Source organism: Silene latifolia, chromosome Y (assembly GCF_048544455.1).
Source record: "Silene latifolia isolate original U9 population chromosome Y, ASM4854445v1, whole genome shotgun sequence".
NCBI lineage: Eukaryota > Viridiplantae > Streptophyta > Magnoliopsida > Caryophyllales > Caryophyllaceae > Silene > Silene latifolia.
Window position 1 is genome coordinate 41129996 of NC_133538.1, and position 12981 is coordinate 41142976.

Genomic DNA, 12981 nt, shown 5'->3' on the forward strand with positions numbered 1-12981 from the left:
GACCCCTACACTTGGTACTCCTTGACCACCATCAAATCGACACAACCACCTTCCTTAATAACCTCACCAACTTCTTATTCACTAGCAAACATGGTCATGCTAGCGGCCTTCCCTTAGGTGGTGCCCATACATCGGACATCACTAGGCTCCATTGGTTTTAGAACAAGCTTATTACCCTTGTCGATCAATTCATACTCGTTACTTCGACCATGGTGTATGACATTGCGATCAAATTGCCAAGGATGCCCAAGAGTACATGGCATGCATCCATCGGCACTACATCACGCAAGACCTGATCGGTATAAGTTCCCATAGTCAAAGCCACTTTCACTTGCTTGGTAACCGTCACCTTATTCCCGTCATCAAGCCAATGTAATGCATAGGGCTTGGGATGAGGTGTGGTAACCAACCCCAACTTATCCACCATTATCTTTGAGGCCACGTTAGTACAACTGCCTCCGTCGATGATTAGGTACAACACTTGTCCTTTACTTGACACTTGGTGTGAAATATTTGGTCTCTTTGTTCTGCCTCAATTGGCGTGAATTGATTTTGTAATGCTCGAATAACCAAAGCACAATCGTAGTTGGGAGAGGCGTAAGTCTCGACATTCTCGTCGTCTTCCTCTTCTTCTCTCCCTTCGAGGTTGAACACATCACCCAACCATTCTTCCTCATTGAATAACTCATCTCGAACGGCGACGGCTTCTCTTAGCGCGATGTTTCTTTTATTTGGACACGCATTCTGAAGATGACCAAATCCTTGTCACTTAAAGCACCGCACCTTGGATAAACTTGTTTCTTTAGGAATGGGTATTTTGGGAGTGGAATTAGGAGTAGAAATCGATTTGGGAGTAGTCTCGACAACACGACTACTCAGACTTCCCCTTGATCCTCTCTCGTTCCTCCAATTTCGGCTACTCTCATCATAGGTCGGTGTGAATTTAGCCTTCCCTTGAGCTTAAACCTTTAGACACAAGTTACACAACGAATCGAAATCAGCGTAGGATTGTAATTCAACTGAATTGGCTATGTTATGATTTAATCCACGAAGAAATCAAACCATCTTTAATTCTTCACTCTCTTCTAAATCTCCCATCAGAGTGTGATTCTCAAACTCGTCGATGTATTCAGAGACACTAAGCCTCCCTTGGTTGAGATCGGCGATCTTACGATAAGTCGTAAGCCTATAAGTTGCTGGAACATATCTCTTGCGTTGTTTGCTCTTGAGAGATTCCCAAGAGGTTATTTTCTCCTTTCCAGCTCGCATACGCCTTGCTTTTAGACCTTCATACCGCAACGAGGCTCCTCGACTAAGCTTTAGAATATCATACTTGCAGCTTTTCTCGTCATCAAGACCTTTGAAATCAAACATACGTTCGATTTTTCGTTCCCATTCGAGGTAATCTTCGGGGTTTATGCCTCCCACGAATTCAGGCAACTCACTCACCTTGAATTCTTCCATACTTCATTCACCCCGACGTGATTACCCACATGAACTAAACTCTGAAAGGTTTTGTAGTGCCTCTTTATGGTTTTGAAGGAAGTTGGGAACATCAAAATTCATCGTAAATTTTTTTGTCACGGTTTCTTCCTCTTTTTTTTTTTCTTTTTTTTATAACAAATCAAGACCCTCTGACCGTCTCGAATAGAGGAAATCAAGAGCCGTAGCTCTGATACCACAATTGATGCGTATCGCAAGCATAAGTCTTAATTTAAGCTAACAAATAAACGAAGGATCCGAATGCACTAGGTGCAATCCGATCAATCCAAATACTTGTAGTGAGAATAACTGAAAGGAAAGGTTATTTGCTCGATATAGATCGACCAATGGGTGAATTACTCGATACGCGTAATCTAACTCAAACTCGGGATCGCGTCCTTTGTTTGAGGCAAGGTTCAAAACTCGTCGAGCCTTTGGTAGCCCTCTTACTCGTGTAAGCCACACAAAATTACAAGACAAGTTTTTCACACAAGTGGATTTTTTTCTCAAAACTTCATGCTTTACAAATGAGAGAACCGGCCCTTATATAGCGAAATTCTCTTTGGCCTCCAAGTCTAGTCTTTATTGTTTACATGAGTTCCTAGGTGCCTAGTTTTTAGCTTTGACTAAGGAATAAAAACTAGGTACGACTTTACAAAGAACTAGGCTAGACTTGGTAGAAAACTAGACAATGCATAAAAACTAGAATGTAGGAAAACTAGGTGGTTCCATGAACCTAGTACACGGCCTCCACGGTCCATTGCACCTCCCTTGTTGTTTGTTTCGGTCTAGGGAAGTTCCTCGGGTTCTTGAGTCGTGATCATGCAAATTTTCCGCCCCTTGTTGGTGCCTAACCATGTTTTATTTGTCAAAGTTGTGGTGCTTGGATTCGAAACATCCTTGAGGCCCTTAGACTCTCCCAATTCGAGTACGACAACGTCTAAGGCATTGATATCCGCATCATTAACAACACAAAAACCGTAGTATTACAGGGTATTGGGCCAAGTAATTGTCAACTCGTCCATCGTGCACTCCAAGGTCAACACGTTGCATGAGTGTCATCAATTCACCCATGGATGGGGCACTTGGACCTTGGGGGTAAATTCTACATGTGTGGTGGGATAGGGTGGTATGGGAACCTAAGATGGTTGTTGGTATGGCTCATCACCCCATTCCGGCATTTGAGGAGGTCGGTGGGTCACTTCTTTCTCACGGTGGTGGGTGGTCATAAATATCAATAGGTAGAAGGTAACTTGGCCTTTGTGAATATCGGCTCAAATAGGGTTCGGTGGGTGGTATATTCCACTCCATGAGCACAAGTGGTGAGCATCTCCTAGTGTACCATTCTACACTCCCAGCCGCATTATAACCACATCACCGGTGGTAGTGAAAGATGGCATGTTCATCAATTAAAGTATTTCCCCAAAGTTTCGCATTCCTTCCATCATAGTTGAATCCGCGGAAAAGTTTGTGGGCCAAAATTGTTATTAGCCCTCCCATCACAAAGGTTTTGATTTGAGAAATCCCTTTTGCAAAATTATTAAACCTTGTAAGCATCTCAATAGGCGTATTGAAGTTTAAGGGTCTTGTTCCTTGCGCATTCAAGTTAGACTCAAGAAAGGTCAAGTCAAGGAGGGTGCATTTGTCTTGCTCTACCCTTCCAAGAATTGTCCCGGCTATGAATTGTTCGCTAATTCGAATCACGGGGTGTTGAATAGACAAAGTGTAGCATTGTTTGAAAGAACTAAATTCTCTTTCGGAAATGGCCCTCTAAAGCTTGGCAATATTAAGGCCGGAGGGTTTGTCGGTATCGCTCTTTGGTACCTCAAGACTAAAAATATCCGCAAAGCATTCTAAGGTCATCCTATGAGACATATTACAAAGGCGGAATTCCATACCGACTTCTCGTCTTCGATTGGTAACAACACAGAGGCTACATAGAAATTCTAACGTGAGGCTTAGGTAGGTGTCTTCACGAGTATAAAACATCCTCTCAAGACCCAAGCCATGGAAAAATAACTCTGTTTGTTGCCTTATACCAAGTATATGCAACACATCAAAATCAATGAATTGGGTAGGTTCATAACCCTTACCTAGTAATTCCTCAAATCGTTGACGGTGTGTATTTTCGACGAATTGCACCTCCTGATAATGCTCAAGTTGTTCAACACCCAGTAGTACCACGTCTTCTTGGGCCCTTGCCTGTCGTGAGGCAGTTGAGGTAGTGACCTTCCGGTGTTTGGATCCCAACTTGTCGGTCCCCTTGCTTTTGTTCCTTGTAAACATTCTGATTGATGTGGTTGGTAGGAACTTGATCAAATACCTTGGATTGATATTTTTGTGATGGGGTTTTGTGTGGAGATTGTGGAAAGGGATGATGAGATGTGGTTGTGGTTGTGTTAATGTTAAGATAAGGGAATATGGATAGGGGGGAGGGGGATTTAAAAAAGAAGCTGGCTTGGTACGTGCGGGCTGGGGTGGGTTCGAGCGGGCTGAAGTTCAGACCCATAATAATCCCATGAGACCCGCGCGTCCTAAAGTCAGCTCGGGCGTCCCTCGGTATGGGATGAGCATCCTAGGATCAGGTCGCACCTCCTTTGAATCAGGATACTTTCTCTTTGTTTTCATCCAGCTACGGTTCGCGCGTCCCTCCTTGTAGGTCGGACGTCGTGCCTCTGCTCTTGTCGAAAATAAGGCTCAAATTAAGCCTTTCCCTTGGTCTCTTTGTGATCCCATCTTATCATCTTGCTCTTTCCTGAAAAATGGCTTAAAAAGTAGACAAGAACTCTCGCTCACAACTCTCATGTAAGGACTAAAGGATATATGTAACATTACGAATCTAAAATGCAACTACCACTAACATGCAATGCAATGTAATGTTTAGAAAATTATATTACAAATGATGGTTTAAGATAGGACTCCACCAAACTAAGTTGAAAGACAAATTTCATTATCCATGGTGCTCAATGCTCTCAATAGGCGATCAAAAGCTTGTGAATGGTCCTCAAGTAAGTATGAGTAGGTTTTGAACCATTTCGAAATAGAGTAGTGCCAATTCATGAAGGACTTCTCTTTAAACTCCTCTACCCCTTCTTCTTCTTTGCCTTGTCACGATGGCCTTCCCGACTCTTGCAATTAGCAAACTTGAGATTCTTGGCATAGGAGGGTTTCTGTTTGCTCCTATTTCTTTCAAAGTTGATAACGAAAGTACTTGGACTAATCAATCCTTCAAGGATAGAAGTTTAATCCTTAGAGCATTGGTGATGGGGGTGGCTTGGGAGTTGGGATTGTGGGTGCCATGTTTTCACAAATAGGCTCCATCTTCGTTTTATCCTTGAGCTTCTCCACCAAGAAATTCTTATATGACAATTTAACTTTCATCAGAAGGTCTATAATGTCATCTCCAACTATCATGGGTTCCATAATGGGTGTGAGAACGTCCTCATGGTCAATAAGGAAGAGACATTCTTCTTCTTTATCTTCATTTAAGTAATCTTCAAACTTCTCAAGGATGGGTTCCTCAAGTGAGGAATCCTCACAACTCCGTTCATCATTTGATTCCATCTTTCCCTCGTCATGTTCTTCCATAGATTCGTCATCATTGCTTTCTTCATAGAAATCATAAATAGGGGCTTCACTTCTCTTCATTAACTCTTTCTCCATCACCTCAATGTTCACATCAAATGTCACACCTGTTGGTGCTATATCCCTAATTAGACTCCTCCAATTAGTTAGCAAATTACATTAATTTAGTGTCTTAAGGATATAGTTACATGCATGCAAATAAATTAATTTAATATGCAAAGATTAAGATGAAAATTCCATACATTGGGTATTTGGCTATAAGAACAACTACAATAGTTGTCTTATGGAACTTCTACAAGCTTTGGATGATCCTCCTCCTAGTACTCAAAATAGAGTACCTCTTTTGGATGCACCCAAGAATTTACCCAAAATACTAATTATATTATTAACTAGATAATATAAAAAGTAGTATGTATATATCATCTTAGTAACTATTATTACCTTAATAATATTTATTGTATTAATTTATGAGTGTTTTATGATGAAGATATGAAGGAAATTTGAAGGAAAAATGGTCCATCAAAGGCTCTAAAGAAACCGAAAATCTTAGACCAAAATAGACCAAATTTTTCTTCAAATTTTCCAACCCTTAATCGTGTGGAATTGTTGGGTATTTATAGTAAATCAAATGTAAAGAAATGAGATATACATTTCATAGTGGGAGATGCCACTTGTACACTCATATGAGTGTGTAAGTGGGAAAAGATGGTCCACTTGGGCCTTTTACGGGTCTATCCCGACTTCCGACATTTGTCCCACAAATGCTTATAAATCTTATATTTAATTATCTTATATAATTAAATATTAATATTAATATGATATCATATCATATCTAATAAAATAGCATACACTTAACTATTAAGTCAATTTAACAATTGTACTAATATACAATTTGTCTTACAAGACCCACTTAGCTAATATTACAACTCTTTGTAACTTATATTAGCTAATTACCTCCGCTTCACAATATAAATACGTAACATATTATTATTAATGCATTATTAATAGATAATCCAAATTTTGTCAATTAACTTTTAACTACTAAATACTATCTTATCCAAATAAGATATTATATTTATTACTTAATTATCATATAATTAAAAATAAATATAAATTCCACATTATATAAAACACACTTGACTACCATTAGTCTATATATATACAAGAACTAATTAATATGTATCAAATACATTATTAGCTTATCTATTTGAGGTCCTTCCTATATGTGTGACCTAAAGGGATCAGCTGATTACCGCCGTCATACGACAGTAATGTCAAACTCTAGTCAGCTAACCGTTACCGATTTACATTAACCAGCTGACAAATATAAAATATATCCCAAGTGCATTTCTAATAAGATATTTATTAAGTAAACGCACTATTGTGGAGGACACCTACTCCAACAATCTCCCACTTGCCTGACATAAATGTGCACTACCGATTCTCTTGTCCAAAATATCTCCCACTCAATGGAAGAAGTCGTTCGGGTCGTACTTGCACACGATCATATCGTGAGTGTTTTCCTCGATCAGGAGAGTAACTGACTAACCGCAGAATCTACCATAGATCTACTCCGAGCGTGGCCACGCATTTTCAGTCACTACTCCTCGAGTGGCCCTGAGATGTATAAACCCAGACGTGGGTGGACAATTCCTAATACCCTATTTTCTTTGTTCAGCCACAGATCACCATGAGCTAGAAAATGGCTTCACCATCAATCGACTCACAATCTAGTCTCTCCGAGATGTCACCTCATTAAGTAACTAGAAACCAAAATACAATGTTAATGCAGTTCACTTTGATAGGGTTCAACGTTGTTAGTACAACCTATTCGGATAAAACAAAGTAGTAAATAATATCCAGTAACTACTGAATATATAATAGTTTAGAAAAACTCAAACGATAAATGCGATTATCATATATGTAAAATTGATACACTATGAGATTATTACACATCATATAACCTACAACAATTCAATTACCATGTTTCAACCACATTGAAATGACATAACCATCATGTTTAACCTTTCAAAAGGCCTTGGTTTAAAAACAATGACACCTCATCTGATTAAACCAACAAATTGTTATTTCCCTTTGTTCGACATGGCTTATATTAGAGGTAAAAAAAATGGAGTATATATCTAGACTTAACTCTAGGTTAAGAGACCCTTACCTCAAAAATAGCTCCCACTGTCATCACAGTGTGTTAGGATAGAATATGCTGCTGCAGGAACTACTTCTAGTCACTACATTACAGCCGAATCCAAGCTAGTTCCTTTTTCCAACATCAAATGTTACAATGTGCTCAATTTCCGTTTTAAAATCCGCAATGTATAACTGCCTGAAACTCTTCCAGCAGATCAACTCCTCATAGCCAATACAGGATTACGTACAATCCCTATGTGTTTTTTAAATAAAATGGTATTTATGTAAATGTTTACACAAACTTCAACTACCTTTTGTGTAACTCCTTACACAAAACAAATAAATTACATTAAAAAACTTGATTTCACATCCTTAGTTCTTCTCATGTACAAAAGGATAACCGATCTGGCTATTAAGTGACCTTCACTTAACTTCGATTAATAACAACTCGTAATACTCAAAGCATATGAATTGTCATGACAATAATACATCATAGCGTATTAAAGTGATCCAGCAGCAGAAATAATCGGAATCAATTTTAATGAGTTCAACTTGTTTTAACCAGTCAAGAATCTCATCTATATAAGACTCCTGATAAAACACCTATATCCCTCCTTGATTTATCTCTATAAATCTGGATACTTAAGATGCATTAATATTCTCTTAAGTCTTACATCATTCGAAATGATTAATTTGTCAACAACATAAAAGACTCATAAGACCACCATACTCCCACTAAACTTCATGTATAAACATAATTCCTCTACATCTCGAGAAATGTTTTATAACATGATCAAACACATATTCCAACTCCATGATGCTCTCCTAAGACTTCTTCTTAAGTTAGATACAATCTAATGATTGTAAGGATCTACAAAATCCTCAAGACGTGTCAAATACACTTCTTCTTCTAGAATCTAAGTCAAGAAGATGGTTTTTTTTATCCTTCTATCAAATCATACAATTATAAAATGCAATAATTGCCAGTATAATCCGAGTTCATCGAAGCATTGCAACTGGTGCAAACTCTTGGTTACCAATCAAGCTTTGAAAACATCTTTATGTTTTATCCAAGTCAATTACACTAAAGAGGTCTAACTTAGTCATGTAAATTTACCAGGTCATTTACTGACAATTATACTTGGATTCCATTTCGGATCAAGATGGCTTCAAGCCATTGCATAGAGTTGAAACAAGAAACAACCTCTTTGTGAGTTACAGGATTCGTCACTTTCTAAAAGGTGATGAATTTAACCTGGCCTCATAGATTCCGAAGAAACAAACATTCAATCTGACAAGGAGAAAACATTTTTCCTGCTTCATTTGTGGCTCTTCAACATTTTCTCCCACTCTGCCTTTTAGAAATAAATCTCTTTTCTAAAAAGATAGCATTACGAGCCACAAACACTATGTTCTCATGACTATGTAGGATAAATGGTCATATGTTTTCTTTCGGGCAACTTACAAATTAGGTACTCTACCACTCCGTATGTAATACGGAGTGAATGTGATTGTTTAAATGGTACTTTGACTTAGTGGGAAGAAGAAATTAGCAGACAAAATAGAAAGACCCCAATTGTAAAATCAAGTGGCTCAATAAAACTTGACAAAGATCAAATCATATCGTATAGGTTTGATATCTCCTTCCAACCACACCTTATCAAATAATGTGTGTTAGGGAAAGTTAACTTGTGATACTATATCGCACTTCTTTTGGTGAAAAATAAAAATCATTACTTAGTTATTTATTTCCACGATCGGATCGTGAAACTTTGTAAAAGATCATAGATCCTAATTAGACTCTCTAATTAAAAATCAAATTATCTCATAATTTGTGTTTATGTGATCTATGTAACATGCATGCAATATAAAAGCATATTAATATAAAAGATGAGGAAAATAATATTCCTTACATTGAAAAATGGTAGTATTTGGGCACAACCAAGATCACCATCTTGGTTGTTCTTGAGCTATTTATCAATGGCAAGATCCTCCATAACACAAGCTTCCAAAGAGAAAGCCTCCTCTCAAAAGCACCCAAGAACTTACCCAACATTCTTACTAATATTAACTAGATATTAGTAAGATTACCCTTGATAATATGTAAATATTACTAACAATCTTAGTAACAAGTTTTGTTTACTAACAACTTAGTAAAAATGTTTATATTAATTTTAGAAAGAAAAGACCAACAACTTCATTCACATGCAAAATACACAAAAATGAAGTAGTGTGTAAAATGAGCAATTGTTGGTCTATATGGAGGAGAAAAACCGGTGTGAGGAAGAAAACCGGTGGGAGTAGGTGGAGTGAGGGAGTGTACTTGTTTTAATTTTGTCCAATATTATATCACATGCAAATGATCATAAGATGACTTATGGAAGATAAACAAGCAAAGTGAAATGATTATGTTTATAATCATCCACTACACTCCATTTACACGGCCCAATATCCATTTACGGGTCCATTTTGGTTCTTATATTTGTCGTACAAATACGTGTAAATTTTACTTTAAACATCGATTTATGTTTAAATACTTCCCGATTAATATCGTCTAAAACACTCCGTAAATATACGTGTACAGCGTTGTTTTGGTAAAATGTGAGATTTTTCATTAATGCCAATCTGACCTAGCCATATTTTATCATTTCTACCAACTGGTTTTTGAATAAAATGTTGCATCCTCTGTCTGATTATCATCTGAACTTCCTTTCATATCTTCTCTGGCCGTGCTAGCATCAGTTCATGTCTACATCGATTCCTCTCCAGCCAAATCAGATACCAGCAAGCTAGCTTAGCAGCCCGTCTAATCCTGGTCTGCACTGTACTACTTCTCTGAGTCCCAGTACCCTGCAACCAATGACTAACATACTGCAGTACTCTTCTACTGTAAGCACACTGATCAAACAAATGCTCATGTGTCTCCTGACCATTCTCACACAATACACACTGATCAGCGCTACAAATACCAAACTGTTGCATCTTCATCCTAGTGTTTAAAGCCTCATGCTTTATCAGCCAACCAATCAAAGTATGTTTAGGAACACCCTAAACATCCCAAATATCATCATACCACGGGACATGTGGGTGTTTACCATGTAACCAGTGGTATCCAGAAGCCACAGAGTACCCTTTAGGATCCTGCAGCCAAACATTATTAAGATAACCAGCTGCCATGCAATCTCTCACCTTGTATATGTTCCTCCAATTCCAATTGGAGTCAGCTGGAGGTTGATATGAATTCCAATCCCTTCCTTTCAGATAGACATGATCAATCCAAAGGACCCATAACCTATCAGCTTTTGTGTAAATCCAATTGATCAATTTCCCAACTGTAGCAATATTCCACACCCCTGCTTGTTTTATTCGTAACCCACCTTCCTTCTTACTACAACAAACATTGTCCCAAGCCACCAAAGGAGCCCTCTGATACTCAACACCTCCTTCCCAAAAAAAGGTCCTGCAAATTGCTTCTATTCTTTTTATCACACATTTTGGTATAATGAATATAGAAGCCCAATAATTATGCAAAGTATTAAACACAGCATTAACAAGAACTAATCTCCCGCATAACTCATCTTCCTTGCACCTATACTTCTGACCCTTGCTGTGATCTTATCAATCAAAATGCTACAATCCAATCTGGTTAGTCTAGTAGGCTGTATAGGAACACCCAGATAAGTAAAAGGTAAGCATCCTTCTTTAAAAGCAGAAACTTGAATAATATCAGTTTTCACATCATCTGCAACCCCATTGAAAACCACGTCTGACTTACTGGCATTTATCTTCAGACCTGAGGCAGCTGAAAATGTTGCCATAGCTCTCAGCATCAGCATAATAGACCCTACATCTCCCTTGCAGAACATTAATAGATCATCTGCAAATAGCAAATGATTCAGCTTCAATCCACTATATAGAGGATGATATCTGAAGAAGGGGCAACTAATCCCGGGCCTACCCTTAGATATGCTTGCCAATGATGAGCAGCATAATCCAAAATATGAGTCAACTACTCCATACAGACAGTGAACAAGAGAGGAGACAAGGGGTCCCCTTGTTTCAAACCTCTCCTGCCATTAAAATACCCAAATTGGATCCCATTCAAGTTTAGAGTAAATGTTGTTGAGGTCACACAGCACATCACCATCTGGATAAAACTTTCTGGGAACTGAAGAGCAGCTAACATTTGCTCTAAGAATTGCCACTCAATCGTGTCATAAGCCTTTTGAAGATCTAATTTGAACATACACCTAGGGGAGACATGGCCCCTATGACATAATCTTACTAAATCTTGACAAAAGAGTATATTTTTCAGGATACTCCCCTTCACAAAAGCACCTTGATTCCTACTCACTATGTCAGGTAAGACCAAAGCTAACCTGTTGCAAATGAGTTTATAGATAGTCTTGTAAATCACATTACAACAGGCTATAGGCCTAAAATGCTTAACACTACTTGGCCTGTCCACCTTAGGCATAAGAGTAATTATAGTAGAATTAATTTGTGCAAGCAATTTTCCAGTTTTAAAAAAGTTCAAAATTGCCCCACTAATCTCCTCCCCTACAATGTCCCACGCATCTCTAAAGAACTGGCTTGTATAGCCATCAGGCCCAGGAGACTTATCCTTAGGAAGACTAAAGAGGCAAGTCTTAATTTCCTCCTTAGTCACAGGCATATTGAGTATAAGAGCATGAGCATTAGTGCAACACTTCCCCCTTCTTACTACAGTCAAATTCACATCATCTGTAGCATGTTTTTCGCCTAGTAGCTCCTGATAATAAGTAAGAAAAGCATTTTGAATAGTTTCCCCTTCACTACAGAGCACCCCTTCTTTATCCTCAATTTCCAATATCTTATTCAACATCACTCTTTTCTTAATAATGTGGTGGAAATAAGTAGTATTCAGGTCCCCTTCCAAGGACCATTGTACTTTAGCCTTCTGCATAAGAAAACTATCTCTTGCTGCAATCAGTTCCCTCAACTCATCAGTTGTATCATATTCCTGCTGCATAAGCTCAATGTGACCAGGATTGTCTATCAGATTCTTCTGGATTCTATCCAGCAAGACACTAACTATACTAGTGCTATATTCTATGTCAGAGAAACATTCTTTATTAATGTTCTTTAGGACAGGTTTCAAAGCCTTCAACTTCTTCACCACCTGAAACATTTTGGTCCCCTTAGACCCATATTTCCAGCTCTTACTCACTAGCTATACGTGTACAGCTACACATATATTTTACGTACCAATACTAATCGCATTAGTCAATTAGTACTAATTTAACAATTAACTACTTAATCATTAATTCCCGTCTCAAATAATTTATTATTTAATTATCGCATAATTAAATAATAATTTCCGTGCCTCGTGTTCACAACTCAATATCTCTCTAAATTAATTAATCAACTAACTCTTAGTCAATTTATCAAGGGACTAATTAAACTGTATCTGATACAATTAATTAGCTTTCGTGTTGGGGTTTGTTCCTTTAGGTGTGATAGAAAGGGATCAGCTGAACACCGCCGTCTCACGACAGTAACATCACACCCTAGTTGGCCAACCGTTACCGATATACGTTGATCAGCTGACTAGTATTGCCAATGAATATCCCATACATATTCCTTAATGAGATTTAATAATATTCTCATGCACTATTGTGGAGGACAAAAACTCCAACAATCTCCCACTTGTCCGAGACAAGTTGTCCGATGATTATAACACACAATTGTGGATAATCTCCTTATCCCAACAATATCTTGCTTGTACTC

At 38.0% G+C, this 12981-nt stretch overlaps 1 protein-coding gene across 1 annotated transcript; it reads right to left on the minus strand.

Moving 5' to 3' along the window:
* Positions 1-9924: 9924 nt before the first annotated feature.
* LOC141627911 (uncharacterized) lies at positions 9925-12382 on the minus strand. Its single transcript, XM_074441108.1, has 4 exons — positions 11278-12382; positions 10802-11089; positions 10286-10685; positions 9925-10201 (listed from the first exon to the last, which is right to left on the minus strand). The coding sequence occupies exons 1-4, from the start codon at positions 12380-12382 to the stop codon at positions 9925-9927; spliced, it is 2070 nt and encodes a 689-aa protein (XP_074297209.1).
* Between the last annotated feature and the right edge of the window lie 599 nt (positions 12383-12981).

What these genes read in the sequence shown, in the direction of transcription:
- LOC141627911 (XM_074441108.1), bottom strand. Translation starts at nt 12,382, where the DNA reads ATGTTTCAGGTGGTGAAGAAGTTGAAGGCTTTGAAACCTGTCCTAAAG. An exon ending in GTATTTTAATGGCAGGAGAG is followed by an intron (nt 11,090 to 11,277) that starts GTTTGAAACAAG and finishes TGCTATTTGCAG; the next exon opens with ATGATCTATTAATGTTCTGC. An exon ending in AGCAAGGGTCAGAAGTATAG is followed by an intron (nt 10,686 to 10,801) that starts GTGCAAGGAAGA and finishes TAAAAAGAATAG; the next exon opens with AAGCAATTTGCAGGACCTTT.